Here is a 15,883-nt window from a genome sequence, read left to right on the forward strand (position 1 = left end):
ATTTGTGTTCATATGAGTGTATGTAGATAAGAGCTGTTTGCTTTGGATGGAAAACCACAAAGCAGATACAGGGAGCAAAAGATAGTTAACAGGATTTTTTTCTTTTTTACTGAACTGTCAGAAAAATAAAAGGACTCTGAATATTCATTCTGAACTGTTATAAAGTTTTGGGAAAATAACTCGTGAATTCTTGCTTTAATAACTCTAATCATTCTGTTATCTTACCTGATTCAGATACTTGGCCGCACGTGATGCAAAAGCTCCCAGTCCATGGAATCCACAGACCTTTAGCCAGCGCTATACTAAACTTTATTTTGGACGAGCAGAACTAGGCTCTTGACTGTTGTCATTCCTATGAGTCTCTGATGTCAGACCATCAGGATCATGCCAAGAATAACTTATTTTCTCACAAGAAACCTTTGGAGGCCACTGTCCATGATTGTTCTGCTGGCAAATTGACTCCTGTCATTTCAGTAATTCTAGAATAAGGAGCCACTTGGGTTGTTTTTTTTTTTTTTTTTTGTAGATGCAAATTTATAGAAATCTTATATTTTTTATCAGCTGCTTTATACTTATTTTAAAAATACCTTGTTGCAGATTAATTTAAAAGAATATTTTCTCAATGTTATCAAAATTGGCTCCTCCAGTGGACCAACAGAATTATGTTTGAGACATTTAGGGGACTATATATCTCCTGTCTAAAGGTATTAAACATAAAAAAAAATAAAATTGATAAGTGCTTGTTCATGGCTTGAAAGAAAAAACGGATAAATTTGGAATAATCTTTTGTCTATTCCATTAGTAGCATAATGCAGCAATCACTCTTTTCTTTGTCACCAACACTAGTAGTTTTCCATGCCGCTAGTATGAAACACTATTGAGAGAAACAGTAGTTATAAAAGGCTGTTGAATCTGACAATTGACAATTTGAAGTTATGCTTTTATCAACTTTATTATTATTGTTATATTGGATATTTTCAGCCTCAAATGTTATCAGGCATTTGTCCACATTGAAAACTTACAAATTATCAGTGAAAATAATTGATAGATAGTCTACAGCAACTAGTCTATAAATGCTGTGGTTTAACAGAAACACTGGCATAATTTGTCACCATAGCCCACTCTAATAAAATTATTTAGGAAAACAGGCACCTCATTGCTCAGTACTTTGTCCTCCTACCCTTCTCCAGATTCTTTAAAGCCTTTCTCTTTAGCTAAAAGGAAAAGGTACAGTAACATCCAACTGTGAAAAATTTGATGTAGCCACCTGTTAGTATATATAGCCATAAATGTACATATATATTGGTTTTGTATGTACCATGTGTAATGCAGGGGTGTGTGTATGTGTGTCCGAGCGATACATACAAGTTTTGTATGTATGCGACTGAGCATGTGATTTTATGTGGGTGTGAGAAATTAACTGCTGCTTATGTATGACTGACTTATGATACTGAGTTTTTTGTCCTTCCTTCCTTTTACAGCATGAAGATGTACACCACACGAGAATTTGTCAGTGTTCACACTGACATAATAAGGTTGATTTGTCTTTCATGTCAAAATATTTCTTATTATATATAGTCAGTTAAGAGGGACGGCAGTTTTCAACAGAATATTTCTGCTGGAGTATAACTTTTGCGTACAATTAAAACTGAGAGCTGAGGTGTGTTTGAGACAGTGTTTGGCCTATTTCACTCTAAAATTTTGGGAAATGTTTTTTGGTTTGTAAAGCTTGTTGAAAAAAATAAAAAAAAGAGTCACTGAATTTTTTTTTTTAAAAGTGCAATGTTCCACAAGGATATCACGGTGGGTAATTTAAGTCAAAAGATCTGTTTACAAACTTATGCTATTATGATTACACTAACAGCCATGCTGCTTGAGGAGATGAAGTGAAGTAGGCACCTAATTTGAGAGGCCAACACAAGGCTTATTAACAGATGAAGAAACACACACCATGATAATGTGTATGCATGTACTGCATTTGCACATGTGTGAGTGAGAGAGAGAAGGGGGGAAATGGAACTTTGATCATAGTTGCTAATTTTGTGCACACCACGCTTGATAGATCATGAACATAGGACGATAAAAGCAAGAGCTCTAAATCTCAATATTTAAAAATATTAAAACACTGAAAAATGAATTTTACAACTTTCGTCAGCTTCGCCCATTTAATGTCTGCAAGATAGTCACCTTGCACTGACTGGTGATAACATTTGTACTTTTGACCTTAAGGAAAAGTTTAGTCCTCCACTGTTTTGCTGGCTTTTTAAAAAAAAAACTGTTTCTACAAGAGGTTTAGTGAGATTATTTTACCAATATGCTTTTTGATGTGACATTTTTAAGAGGCAACATTTGATTAAAATTTTTCTTTCTTTTGGAATGTTTTTGCCATTTGATTTTGACTGTTTGAATAACTCTTCAAAAATAAAAAAGAAACTAAGTGCTTTGTATTTGGTTTAAGTTTGTTATTGAATATTAAGTTAAAGCACTCTCGATCTCGATCTCTCTCGTGTGAATGGAGCGCGCACACACACACATGCTCTCTCTATATACACATACGCACGCTTACTCAATCAAAACATTTGTATAAACTTAAACATTAAATATAATTAATTGCATTTAGCAACATCTATAAACCCACTTCAAAATACATGTTTTAAAATTTACACTTAGCAATTAAAAATAACATAGTAATCAACGGATTTTCCACAGGGTGGAACTGTGCAAAAGTCTATAGAATCCATTTCTTGCAATTTTTCAAATCCATTCTGATTATAGGCATCAAATTCCAATAAAATCCAAACTGACTGGTCAAAACTAATGAATCGGTCACAGTATTCACCTTCCGGCTTTGAACCCAAAGGACAACAGGGAATTTGTAAGGTACTTCTTGTCATATCATCTGATCAGTGATGCAACTACTGGTCCCACAGCAACCCAATGTCAAGTGGGTTGCCAAATCCCAGAAGTAAAACCTTGCAAAAGCACAATCATTAGTAACGATTTTAGAGTGCTATACCACAAAGCTTAATTACAACACCCATACTTAGGTGCCCTAATTGTTAACAAAGAAAAGGATACAACCAGGATGTGGAAGGGAGAAGTCATTGATTTAAAAAAAAGGGCATGTCCTAAGAAATCAGGTCAAAGAATCAGTGTGATGAAAGCTGATGGTAATTTGTTCCAAGTTAATGGTGGATAGGAAAAAGACCTCTGCTTTGTCTTTGTCTTAGTGGGACTCGAAGTGAGGTATCAAGGACTGGTGCCAGAAACAATGGAATGTCCGAGTTGTATCTGCTGTATGGGTACCTGACTACCTAAAGAGTTGGGGAGGCAAGAAAGAGGTGGGTCCTGCCCTCACAACAGCTGTCCCCAAGATAAGTGAAAGCTCTAACACCTCACTCCTCTATAAGGTCATGGTGCAGCTACCTTCCAGATAATAGGGTCAAGAAGAAGATTTAGCACTTTTGGTGCTAGCTGAGGAAGAGTACTCTGTGGGTGCTTTCATTTCAAATGGCGTTGCAAGAAAACTCTTTGTGAGTGAATGGGCTAGTAGAGTCCAATTCTGGGAAGCAACCTGCAAGATCTGTCTTGAGTCCTTAACTTAAACCTTGATCCTGGTTGAAAAGACTGATGGCTGTAAGACTATGGGTAACCCTGCATCTTCCAAACTTTTGGGTTTGGCAGGAAGACCTGCTTCATGGTGAACGATTTATTAGTGGTTGAGAAAGAAGAGTACTCTGGACCTCACTGTAGAAATTCACCACTCTGGGCAAAGAAATGTTCCCCTGCAGCTGATAGTACTTGCTGCTGTTACAACCTTCCGTATACAAGTTACCGTTGTAATGTTTGATAATACCGTTGCACTATAGTCATTTAATCCCAAAATTCTCCCCTTAATTTCTTGCGATCTCTCCTTACAACCAGTTTCCAAAACCCATTTACAGTTTGGCTGCCACTTCATACTTTTTATACATTGTCACAACAGCGGCACCGCCTATGCCAAAGTTATGCTGCATGCCAATTCTGGCGCCCTCTACCTGACGCTTGCCTGCTTCTCCTCGCAGCTGCCACACCAGTTCTGCACACTGACCTAAGCCTGAAACAGGTTCACACCAACATTTGTAACACCAGCGGAAACAACATGAAGTATCATAGCTAATAACTAGCTGGTAGGGGAAAATGTAGAGACGGTAAAACATTCTTTTAAGAAGACACATTTTAAAAGAAAATAATGAGAACTCTACACAAACACACCTGTTGCACCTATAGGGTGTCCCTTTGATTCCAAACCACCGGATGGGTTGAAGACCCACTTGTTGCCGAGATATAGTAATTTGCCTCCCTGTGTATTGCTCCGCCAGGTGGAGTTGTTCAGCAAGTCCAGTCCACAACCTTCAGGTGCACATTGAAGAGCTTCATACATGAAGAGTTCATTACAGGAGAAACAGTCATGGACTTCAAAAACCTGGACAAGAGCAGATGAAAATGTCTTGATCTCAAATCACTTTTCATATAAATAAAGCACTTTTGGCATATTCTGGGATGTTCTTAAGAAGTGTTAAACTGTACTACTAGTTTACCTGTAAATTATGGTTTGGACTCTTTGGGATAAAGGATGTCAATGTCCACCAACACAGAAATGTACTGAAACGTTTGCTGAAAACAGCACATTGCTGGAGAGATCACCCTGTAAATTATCAATGGATCAGCTTCATCGCAGACCATTCTTGCCTGAAGCAACTTATATGTTTTTTTTCCAGTATGTCTGCTTGTCCAGACTGTGACAATTCACACACACACACCATCCATAAGCATTTGCTAGGCTGTGAATATATTAGATATGTTTTGGATGACTGACTGCTTGATGATATGTTCATATGTGTGTGTGTGTGTGTCGTATGTATAGACACTGTGTAAATGCCTTGAGCTCCTACATCAGGAGTTATGTAATTACTACATATTCATATCTGTGTTCAAAATTATCATTAACAGTGAGCTGTCCAGAAGATATGCATCACTACTAATGTTGCATCAAAGAAAATAGTGCTGAGGAAAATAAACTATTCTGGGAGAACTAAATACTCTCAGAAGTTTGCTGCATGTGCCAATGAACAATTCTCATGTCGAGTATGATGTTATTAAATATAATCAAATAAATGTTCCCGACAACAGCTTTCAGGCTTGAAAATTCTTAACCAGTTAAGCACTTATTAAGTATAAAGAGTTACTGACACTTCAGTCAAAACCAAAAACTTTTGGATGGTGTATTTTATTTTTACCTGAACATCTTGTGGTGACAAATGAGTTTCCTCAAAACACCGTTGTGCAGCTTGTTTGGCCATGGTGTAGCCACACAAATCTCTGAAGCTGGATTTAAACGAAGATGGGAGGTCTGTCACCATGTGCTGGGAAAGAATCTCCACAGCTTTTGTCTCAAGCCCGTGTTTCTTCAAGAATCTCTCAGAGCAAACTACAGCAGCTGCACTTCCGTCAGCTGTGGCAGCGGACATCCCAAAGGTGATTGGATAACACAGCATGGCCTTGGTTGCTATGGAGTTCACATCAGGTGCTTTTTGGAAGGAAGCTTTTGGGTTGTTCTCCCCTTGTACCCGATTTTTATTGGCTATTCTGGCCAGATCATTGACAGTCAACTGTAAAGAACAAAACTTATTTAATTTATTCAATCAAAGCAAAATGTTATGCTGTCAGTAATTTCATTGCAAATACTACCAGTCTCAGAGGCACTGCAATGCCACACAATAGCACCATGAGCCATACATTTTACATGATAATAATCACTTTACAGCCTGAAAGAGCTTCATGAAATGTATAGAATTAAGCTGGTGCAACAGCACAGACTATATGGTCCTAAACTGGTGTGGCTCTATGGGAGATGGCTCCACTATTTGTACCACCAGTCTAAAGCATTTCCCCTGGTGTCCCCAAGACCTCTTAACCACCTTTTGGACTATCCTTTGAAATGGTAAATATTATAGGATGAATTTTGTATGAATGCTACCTTTTGGAATGTTTTTACAGTTATGCAAGTTTTTTGTGAATCATGGATGCAAAAGGTGTAAATGATTTTCTCACTGAAGACAATTAATTTTATGATACTATATTATTCTTTTGTCAAACATCTGGCAAAGGCTACAAGCAATATTAAGACCCTAAATCCAATACAGACAGGCTTAGGGATGTAGCAGCCATGGCATTTGACTAGCATATATCAAGGACAGGTCTTCTTTTCAATACAAGAGGCGATATCAATTTCAACAGAAATCAGGAAATTTAAATTTTTTTCCATGCATTCACCTGTGGGTGAAGGTTCATGTATTCTCGAGCAGCATATGCAAAAAGTTTGATGACATCTGAGGTCATCTTGTTCATTGTGGGTTGGATGACACCTGGATCAGCTCCAAGGTCTACCATGTGTTGCATGTGTCGATCCACAGGTGAGATGCGGTCATGATAGCGCTCAGACAAGCCCCCTTCCATCTTTTCAAAACCTTTTTGAGGTAAAATAGTTGTTGGCACTCTATGTTATAGATTATATATGTTTTATATATATAAATAACTGTGAATGCCTGTCGTTCACACCAAGGTAGGTAATCAATAAAAAAAATAAAGGCGTCCATAGGACACCATTATTCAAAACTTATTTGTCAGCTTATTTGTGAAATAAATTGGAACACTACAAAAGTAACAAAAAGTGACATAAAAATGAGGTAAACCTGTCAAACCTAACTCACATTTGTTGCCAGATGAATATTTACCTAAAGCCAATACACAATCCTCAATACCACTCTGAACCAGGCGCCGAGCCAGCATCAGAGCAGAAGATCCCGAGGAGCAGTTGTTATTGACATTAAAGACAGGTACACCTGTCAGACCTAGTTCATACACAGCTCGCTGGCCACTGGTGGGTTCTCCATAACAATAGCTGGCAACAACTGCCTGCACAGCTTCATAGGCAATGCCGGCATCTGTCAGTGCATCTTGACCTACAAAAAATTGTAAATCATATTTTTTCATTTAAATTTTGTTGACTATATATCTTCATATAAAGACATCAGGATCCAGCATTAAAGGTTTGTAACCCAACATATCTGTAACTAAGCACTTATATGCAGATGTGTAGAGCATGCAACAAAGCAGTTCACCAGTTGATAACTGGAACTGACCACCCTTCTCTTTTCCAACACTTACTAATTTGATCAAACAACCATTCTGAGTAATGTAATGTACAAATTTTGAATTTACAGATATGAACTAAGTTGAATTAATTTCTGATAAACAGAAAAGTAAAATTAACCTCACCTGCTTGTCGCGCCATGTCAGGGTAGTCCCAGTGTTTAGACTTGGGTTTTTCAAACTTCGTCATCCCTACACCCACTATAAATGCTCTTTGACAGCCGATGTTAGTAGTTGCCATCATGAAACTAAATGGTTAAAATGGTAATTAAGGTGAATTCCACTTCCAGACTCAATATATATAGTCTTATGTTTGGTTGTTACAATGTCCAACAATTAAACTTGATTTTCTACCTGTGGACTGTGCAGTGTGGCAACTCTAATATATATATACTATAAATATGTTCTTTTTCTGCTAGAAAGTGGTGTACAAGCAGTCAGTGTTGTCTCCTTGTAACATGCTAACATTGTGCTGTGCCAATTGGTGCAGGGACGGGGAGAAACAAAAGTAATATTACATATCACTTTTCCATTGATTTATATATATATATCGGTTAGATTACGTTTTGTAGATATAATTATAATGTTATGCCATGAGCAATGTTTGAAGCTGTGAAAGTACAGCGATGAGTGTTGGAGAAAACCTCAATGCCCTTCCTATCCTCGACTACACAGACACAGCGCTGCTGACTGCCTCACAGAGGCAATGACTTGAGATAGTCGAAGTATGGATGTTTCGTTGAAATGTACTGTATTTATTTAATCAAGAATGTTACTCTTAAGCCTTGGTGGTCTTTCGCTGGATCTATCAGTAATTCTAGTCCACAGCTGGGGTACTTCGGCAATAAATACACGGACTGTATCCCCGCCGACTTGTATCCGTGCACCCCGTCGTCTGTCTCAAACCATATAAACAACAACAAACGTTGTCTTACATTAACTTAGACTCTTATGATGACATAGATCTCGTGTGTTTAAGCTATTCTGATCTGTGAATCTTATTTCATACAATAATAGAAGGAACTGGACAGTCAACACATTCACGTTTTACCTATCTAGTGTCTTCCGTCGCAGTGAGCGGAGGAGTAGACTTGGCTAGAGTGCACGGTGGCCACGAGGACAAAGTCCACCCAGTGCTGCACTTTGGCATCGCAACCTTCCTTGCCGGCAACATCACAGAAACATGGCAGCGAATACGGGGTAAATAGTAGCAGGAAATCGATGGGAAGTGTAGTTACAAATACGAACGATATATCTTCATTGCTATTGAAAATATTGCAATATTTTAAATCGATCGAGCTAATAGCAACAAGGGACCATGTAGTCTTAGATGTACTTGTGTTTCTGATGTGTGGACACTCTATACTCAACCTACTCCCCCGCCCATTTATATCTAAACACACGTATCATAGTAGCAGTGTTTTCTTACCCGAAGGGATAGAGAATCTTTAATTGACGATGCTGTTCAGAAATTAAGGGTACAAGAAGAATTATTCTTGAATAATTTTATTGCAGAAAGCTTCTTGGACGCACGGTTTTTATCACTGGTGCCAGTCGAGGCATTGGCAAGGCTATAGCGCTGAAATTAGCCAAGGATGGTGCTAACATTATCATTGCTGCAAAGACAGCAGAACCCCACCCTAAACTTCCAGGCACTATATACACTGCTGCCAAAGAAGGTATCAGTAGGAATTTACATACTTAATTCTTCTTGTTCCTAATCACACCCCCCCCTCCCCCGTGGAGCATAGGGCCTCAAGAGGAATTCGCATACACTGATATATGATCATTTCAAATTAAGCGGGGAAATGGATAGCAGAATGATTAGTACACTTTGGTCAGAACCCAGAGGCATTTTGGCTCATTACCCATGTTGCACAAAACTCAATCCAGCCACCCGTAATGGGTACCTGACTCCATAGAGAGTTGGTGAAGATAAGGCAATGAGGGAAAGGCATTGTCCTCACAAAAAACTGGCCTCAAGAAAAATGCATGGAGTCTCTAACACCTCCCAGTGAGGAAAAGTTTAGAGGAGAACTTTTACCCATACACATTTAGTGATCGTGCAAAACTGTTTTTTTTTATAAATAGGAATTTTCCATTCGTGTGAAAATTTAGATAAGCCCAAAACCAGCTTTTATAGAGGTTATAATGAAGTGGGTCCTACAGGTGTAACTGTAGGAGAATGTTAGTGATTGACAGTTCTGAAGATGTGGTTGTTATGAATGTAAATAATTAGTTGTGTGCTGCCTAACAATGTTTTGCTTAATGATGGACTGCATATATACAATAGTAGTTCCATAAGATTATAATAAGGCTAAGCAATTCTTATCAACCAGTAGTATGATGTCATATCACACACATTACAGCATATAATACTTATACAGTGATAATAACCATTACAATGTTTGCACAATGTCAAGACATTTTTCAGAATCTATTTCCCTGAAGTGTTGCCTGACTGTATGACATGAACATTACCTATGATGTAAATACATATAATTGCATGACTATATAATGACATGAACATTACCTATGATGGAAATACATAACTGCATGATTTGAATATTATGGATACTTCTTGGTAGTGGAGGAAGCTGGTGGTAAGGCACTGCCTTGTGTGGTGGATATTCGCAATGAAGATGAGGTCAGAAAAGCTGTGTCACAAGCAGTAGCAAAGTTTGGTGGCATTGACATCCTCATCAACAATGCCAGTGCTATTAGCCTGACAGGCACCCTGCAGACACCAATGAAACGATACGACCTGATGAACGGCATTAATGCCAGAGGCACATATTTGTGGTAAGAAAAATGTGTTGTTACGGTGGAGTGAGCTCACATGTATGTAACTTGTCATCAAATTTAAGCTCATGTTTGACTCATGTTAGCTATTAAAACAGATAAAGGATGCATTGAAACACTGAAAAAAATCACTAGCTGTAATCTTTCAAAATTAACTGTTTAGCAGAAACAAGGATAATGTGGGAAATATTATTAATACTTATAGAAAAGAACTTAACAATTTTTTTATAGAAAAAGTTGAAGAATAGAAAAATGAGGATTACTGATTTGGTTGTGAACATTTCAGCTCCCAGGTCTGCCTTCCGTATCTACAGAAGGGAACTAACCCTCACATTCTCAACATAAGCCCTCCTCTCAACATGTCACCAAAATGGTTTAAAGGTCATGTAGGTGAGCATGATGTGTAAAAATCATGTAGGTGAAAATGTCACGTTAAAATTACACAGGTGAACAAAATGCATCGACATTGTGTAGGTAAAATATGTGCAGACTGTGTATGTGAGCATGATGTGTAAAGAAAAGTGATATTAATGAGCAGGACACGTAAAAGTTGTGTAAACGAGTTGACATGTAAAAAAGGGAGTACAAAGTTTAGAGCTATGTTGTGCTGGGGACCTTCATTATCCTAACAAGGGATCAGGTCTGTGGCTTTTGTTAATCAGAGAGTGGACTGAACTAGAAAATCAGAGTGGATGGCATGGATGATCAGGACTTGCCAAATGTTTCAAATAATTTGTATGCACATGTTGAGGAGTATGACTTTTCTGGTGAGGCTGGAGACCTTAAACAGTCATTTGTTTCTTGTAATGACATAGCAATATTTCAAGATGGTGTGATGAAATTGGTGAAGCATGTTCAGGTTAATAAGGCACAGAGGCCTGATGAGGTCTGTAAGCCTGTCTTGCATTTCTGCTCTGTTCATTTGGGTGGAGTGTTCCAACATCTTCAATTCAGATTCAGGTCACATTCCAGGCCTATTTTTCGTATCAAACAATTCATCCTTATATCTTTAGGGAGAAAATTGGACCTATTTGCTTATAGAGTAGGGAGGGGTGTTGATGCCAAGTTGTTTATCTTGAATGCATTTTATAAACATATGGAAAAGCCAAAGGCACATGCAAGACTGCTTTTTGCTGATTTTAGTTCTCTGTTGAATACAGTGAACCATACTTTGTAGCATTGATTTTATTCAGCCAATTTTTATCAGTCATTCATTGAAAGTCTTTTATCTTTTCGCTTTGTCTGCTGGTTCTGCAAAGAATTGCCAGGCAAGTTGCACATTAAAGTCACTAACAAGCTTTATCATGTCAATGATAGCCAAAACAAGTTCTTAATTTGTGAAAATAACTCAATCCAACCAAAAACACATGCATTTCAAAATTAATTTGATTTTTAATTAAAGAGGCTCAAGAAAAGGAGGCTTAGTCTTACAGTACACATTAAATAGAGAACATGTCAAGTTTCTTTAATTTACTCCTACATTTACTCACATTTTTATTTCATGCAGTGCTCGTAGGTTTCCTTGTTGCCATCTGAAAGTCCTGTTCATAAATAAGTTATCTGTGGTGAAGTTTCATTCACTTCTATTTGATCTGCAATGAAGTCCTACACCATGGGCATCTACATACCCTTTGTACAACACACTCCTCTACATGACTTTAACCTGTCGTGTTCACTAAAGTGCATTTTTCATAATGAGAGCACTATCTACAAAATTTTGCAGCATATACAATGGCGAAATATGGAATGTCCATGTGTGCCCTTGGAATGGCAGAAGAGTTTCGTGAGGATGGCATTGCTATCAATACGCTGTGGCCCAGAACAGGTCAGTGCCAGTTGCTGCTGTAAAATTACATGAATAGAGTGAGTGGTCCATTGTGGTAGTAAGGTATCGCTAATTATAGCAAAAGCAAGAGTGTCAATAACATGAAATTTACAGAGGCAGTTATCATAGGGATTCCCTAAAATCTTACTTTTACTTATCAGCTGTTTTATTTAGATAGAGATACCTCCTCACCCTGTTGTTTATTTCGGCTGTCAAAGGTAGATAAAGTTAGGTTAATTAATTGTATCCCTCCTGTACATTTCAGCTAACAATAGATAGGGATACCTGCTGTTCATCTTGTATGTTTCAGCTATCTACACAGCTGCCATGGAGATGCTAGGAGGAGGATCAGAAGTTGCTAAGCAGTGTAGAAAGCCCGAGATTATGGCTGATTCTGCATATGTTATCTTGACTAAGGATTCAAAGTCATTCACTGGAAATTTCTGCATTGATGATGAGATTTTACTTCAGCATGGCGTGACAGATATTAGCACCTACGACTGTGTGCCTGGTGAGTCATAGAATTGATCTTTCTTGAACTCTAGGCTTGAGTTTGGGGAAGTGACTGGAAGTTATTGTTGTTTTAATCTAAGCAAAACCCTAAGGTTTTTACTATAATAATAATAATTTGTAAATTCTGTAAGCCACCATACTGCCCCAAATGGTTTGTGAGTCTTTTAAGAAGTGCCCTGTTCATGGATTGGGCATGGTGTCACTGTCACTTCGTATTGTGGCAGTACAGTATCAAAGTGTCTAGTCTTGACAGGGTTTTGCAGGACACTTAAATCATTGGTGTCTTCTGACTGGAAAAATTTGGAGTATATGATCATGTTCTATTCATTATTTACATTCAGAATGTACACAAAGTTTTAGGTTATTGATAGATTGCAATGATATATATTTTTTGATGTGCTATGGTGAATGTGTAATTGTGCTGCAAATCAGGTCTGGTTGGATTATGGTAGTATGATGTAAATTGATGTGCTTTGGTAAAGATGGAATTCTTCTGCAAGTCAGCATTAGGTTATGGTAGCATAATATTCATTGATGTTTCGTGGAAGGTAAGTAAGCCACCTTGAGTCAGCTTTTGCAGATCTTGCCTCATAGAATTACATTTCCACAGAGACTGCGTTTTCATTATTTCAGACAGAAATAGAGAAACTATTTACAATATACCTATTTTTTCTAGTGAGCAAAGGGACTTGGCTATGTTTTATGCTTAAATATTTAACTTAATTATTATATTGTAGATAATCTTTATGTACAGGGAGCAAATTGCTGCCAGATTTTTTCCTTGATGTGGGACCTGACGATCTTGCCAACCAGATGAGCTCTCAAGGAGCCACACCTGCGTTCTACAAGTCTGCACCAGGAGGAAAGGCATCAACAGCAACACCTCCACCCGCAGATGGCCCACAGAAAACTTTCCAGGCGCTGAAGCTTCTTCTTTCTGAAGACCTTGTTCAGAAAATCAATGGGGTTTTCCAGTTTGAATTGTCAGGTATATTTGACATATGTAGTGTTGGTTTCATCAGAGGGTGTGTGTGTGGCGAAGGTATGGAGATGCATTGTACTTGTTAAAACCTGCCACAGATCAGTGTGCCAACTTATGAGTGTGCAGTTGTATTACAAGATGGTGATCTTGCTTTTCATGACAGACAAAACTGTGTAGTGTTGATGGTAGATACATATTGGACGTATAAAAAAGTTCAGTGAAATACATCTGTACTCCAGGAAAGAAAGTACACAGAACACATGCACCAAAAGGTGAACCATTGACTAAACACAATGTTCAGGTGTGTGCACTATGCCTACCATTAAGGCTTTTTGGACTTTGCTTAATGTCTTTAAAAATGTGTAACAAATTAAGGAAATACTGAAACGTGTTGTTTCTGACAGGGTCACAGCCTGGGACCTGGCATTTAGACCTAAAGAATGGTGCTGGTTCTGCTGGAAGTGGTGAGTCACCTAAGGGTGCTGACTGCACCCTAATAATGGACAGTGCCCTTTTCACAGATATGTTTGCTGGAAAGACCAGTGCGACATCTGCCTTTATGGCAGGAAAATTAAAGATCCAGGGCAACTTAGCCCTCGCCATGAAGCTGGAGAAACTGATGCAGCAGATGCAAAAAGCTAAATTGTAGAAAGATGTGCAGAAACATGAACAGTTGGTCATGGACAAGTTTGTTATTAAGGGACTTACAGCTGTGAATTTAATTTTTTAAATATAATTTTGTTTAATCTCATGAGGTGGAGAAGACATATTGATCATGGTTGTTTCCCAAGTGTGCGTAAAGTGCATATTTATACATTCATAAATGCAATATTGAGGATAATCTGCAGTGGAGATTAAAACAGATCACCCTATATTGCCATTTAAAATTATACATATCCTGTGAGTGTATGGAAGATAATTAGAATGAAAGTTAAGGTATAGTTTAAAATAACACGATTTAAGGTGATTGATTATTATTAGTTGTGCATCATCTGTAAAGTAATGTTCAAGATTTTCAAAACCTCACAAGTTACATTCACATGATGACAAGGAAGAATGAATTTTCGTCACAATCAAAGTGGAATCAAAACAGTCCATGACAAGGTTTTTTTTTCAAAGTCCTCAGTACATATCTGTTATAAAATAGAAAAGAAAAATGAGTGTGCTTTTTTTCCTTCAGTGTTCTTTCTCTCTCATTCTCTAGCTCTGTTCTCTTCTCATGGGAACATTCTGCCATGTGGTGATATTTTTACAAACTGCAGGGAGATAGTGGTGAATATTGACTTCAAATAATAGAGATGGAAATAGGTGTGTCTGAAGGTTCGGGGTGTCGGTGGGAGGGAGCAAATGGGCATCGTCAGATATGGTTTTTGACCGAAATGGCCAGTCTCAGTTCATTATCTCACCACCTGCGCACATTACTCGATTGTGCTTCATGAACAATCTGTTGCTGAAGTCATGTGTTTATTAAAAATATATTGTGACAGACTGTTTGTGCTTTATTTCGACGTTTTTTAGAAATCAAATTCAAAAATATAAATAATGTATTTAAAGACAGCTAGCGTCCGTGTCTTTCACGGTGTATGTGTATGAATCGACTGCTTTTACCTGGAGTCCCCTATAAATCTTCAGTCAAGCATAACAAAAGGCAGAGCCAGTGAACTTGACCGAGCCAAAGCCAAACCAAAGAAAAGCACAATGACGCGGGTTTGTCAGTTGTGTCACTGTCGTGAGAGTCGTCTGTGGTACAGGTGATGTTTGATGTGGCAGAAAGCGATGATGACACATGGAGGAGGTGTAAAGAGAATAGCATCGGGCCAAGAACCGACCCCTTGCGGAACACCACAGGTCAGTTGACTAGGGTGGGACTGAAAGTCGTTGTTACAGTCTGTAGTCTGTTGGGAGAGAAACTGGAGAGCCTTGGCAGCGACGCCGAAACATGGAATGGTCAATGCTGTTAAAAAACAGCAGACATGCAGCAGGGTGAGTAGAAAGCCTGAATCAGCTGATAGAAGTTCCTTTAGAGTTTAGAATCTCAAGAGCAGTTCGAGTCCTACCGTACTGTCGATAGGCGGACTGAATGGGCTTGAGCAGACTGCCAACAGAAAGATGAACATTGAGTCTGCAAATAACCGCTCTTTCTAAGAATTCCACAAGAAAGATGGATTGGAAGCGGGACAAATACAATACCACATTTTATTGGGGTCAGAATCATGTTTTTAAGAGAGGCCGGATGACTGAAGACTTGAAGATGCTACGGACGGATCCGGTTACGAGAGAAATGTTGATGTCCCTGATGGAGTAGTGGAAGACAATGGGAGGAGGGAGAGGCTGGCATCGGGTGACATTCACAGGACCTGAATGACACATCGGATGGTCTTGAGTAACAGGTAGACAACATGACAAACAGCAGCAGTGATATGCTAACTCGCATGCCACCACAGGAAAGTTCTTGGAGCAGTGGAACTAACCTCAGACGATGGGACCAGCAGTCAACAAGCGCCTGGGTCTGAAAGCCAACTTTCTGGCTGATGGCGGACGGAAGCGACCACAATCTCCGCCTGCCA

General features: G+C 38.5%; 3 protein-coding genes across 5 annotated transcripts in view; 2 read left to right on the top strand and 1 right to left on the bottom strand.

The window, feature by feature from the left end:
- The window catches only part of LOC112574512 (tubulin polyglutamylase TTLL7-like), a 29,834-nt gene extending 27,394 nt beyond the window's left edge, over positions 1–2,440 (top strand). The window contains 1 exon segment of the mRNA XM_025255638.1: positions 235–2,440. Coding sequence (XP_025111423.1) covers positions 235–340 — 106 coding nt within the window. The 3' untranslated portion in view covers positions 341–2,440.
- Positions 2,441–2,584: 144 nt separating this feature from the next.
- Positions 2,585–9,759, bottom strand: LOC112573252 (non-specific lipid-transfer protein-like). 3 transcript variants are annotated; one of them, XM_025253451.1, is made up of 7 exons: positions 9,728–9,759; positions 7,321–7,442; positions 6,777–7,004; positions 6,316–6,509; positions 5,280–5,651; positions 4,255–4,465; positions 2,585–4,096 (listed from the first exon to the last, which is right to left on the bottom strand). In XM_025253451.1, the coding sequence occupies exons 1-7, from the start codon at positions 9,742–9,744 to the stop codon at positions 3,939–3,941; spliced, it is 1,302 nt and encodes a 433-aa protein (XP_025109236.1). In that variant the 5' UTR covers positions 9,745–9,759; the 3' UTR covers positions 2,585–3,938. The 3 variants fall into 3 exon arrangements, with proteins under 3 accessions (XP_025109236.1, XP_025109237.1, XP_025109238.1); XM_025253452.1 differs by lacking the exon at positions 9,728–9,759 and adding an exon at positions 8,246–8,378; XM_025253453.1 differs by lacking the exon at positions 9,728–9,759 and adding an exon at positions 7,971–8,087.
- On the top strand, positions 8,256–14,805 carry LOC112573253 (hydroxysteroid dehydrogenase-like protein 2). Its single transcript, XM_025253454.1, has 8 exons — positions 8,256–8,394; positions 8,710–8,873; positions 9,783–9,996; positions 10,283–10,386; positions 11,720–11,821; positions 12,132–12,332; positions 13,089–13,322; positions 13,721–14,805. The coding sequence occupies exons 1-8, from the start codon at positions 8,378–8,380 to the stop codon at positions 13,963–13,965; spliced, it is 1,281 nt and encodes a 426-aa protein (XP_025109239.1). The 5' UTR covers positions 8,256–8,377; the 3' UTR covers positions 13,966–14,805.
- The last annotated feature ends 1,078 nt before the right edge of the window (positions 14,806–15,883 follow it).

Source organism: Pomacea canaliculata, linkage group LG10 (assembly GCF_003073045.1).
Source record: "Pomacea canaliculata isolate SZHN2017 linkage group LG10, ASM307304v1, whole genome shotgun sequence".
NCBI classification, from domain to species: domain Eukaryota; kingdom Metazoa; phylum Mollusca; class Gastropoda; order Architaenioglossa; family Ampullariidae; genus Pomacea; species Pomacea canaliculata.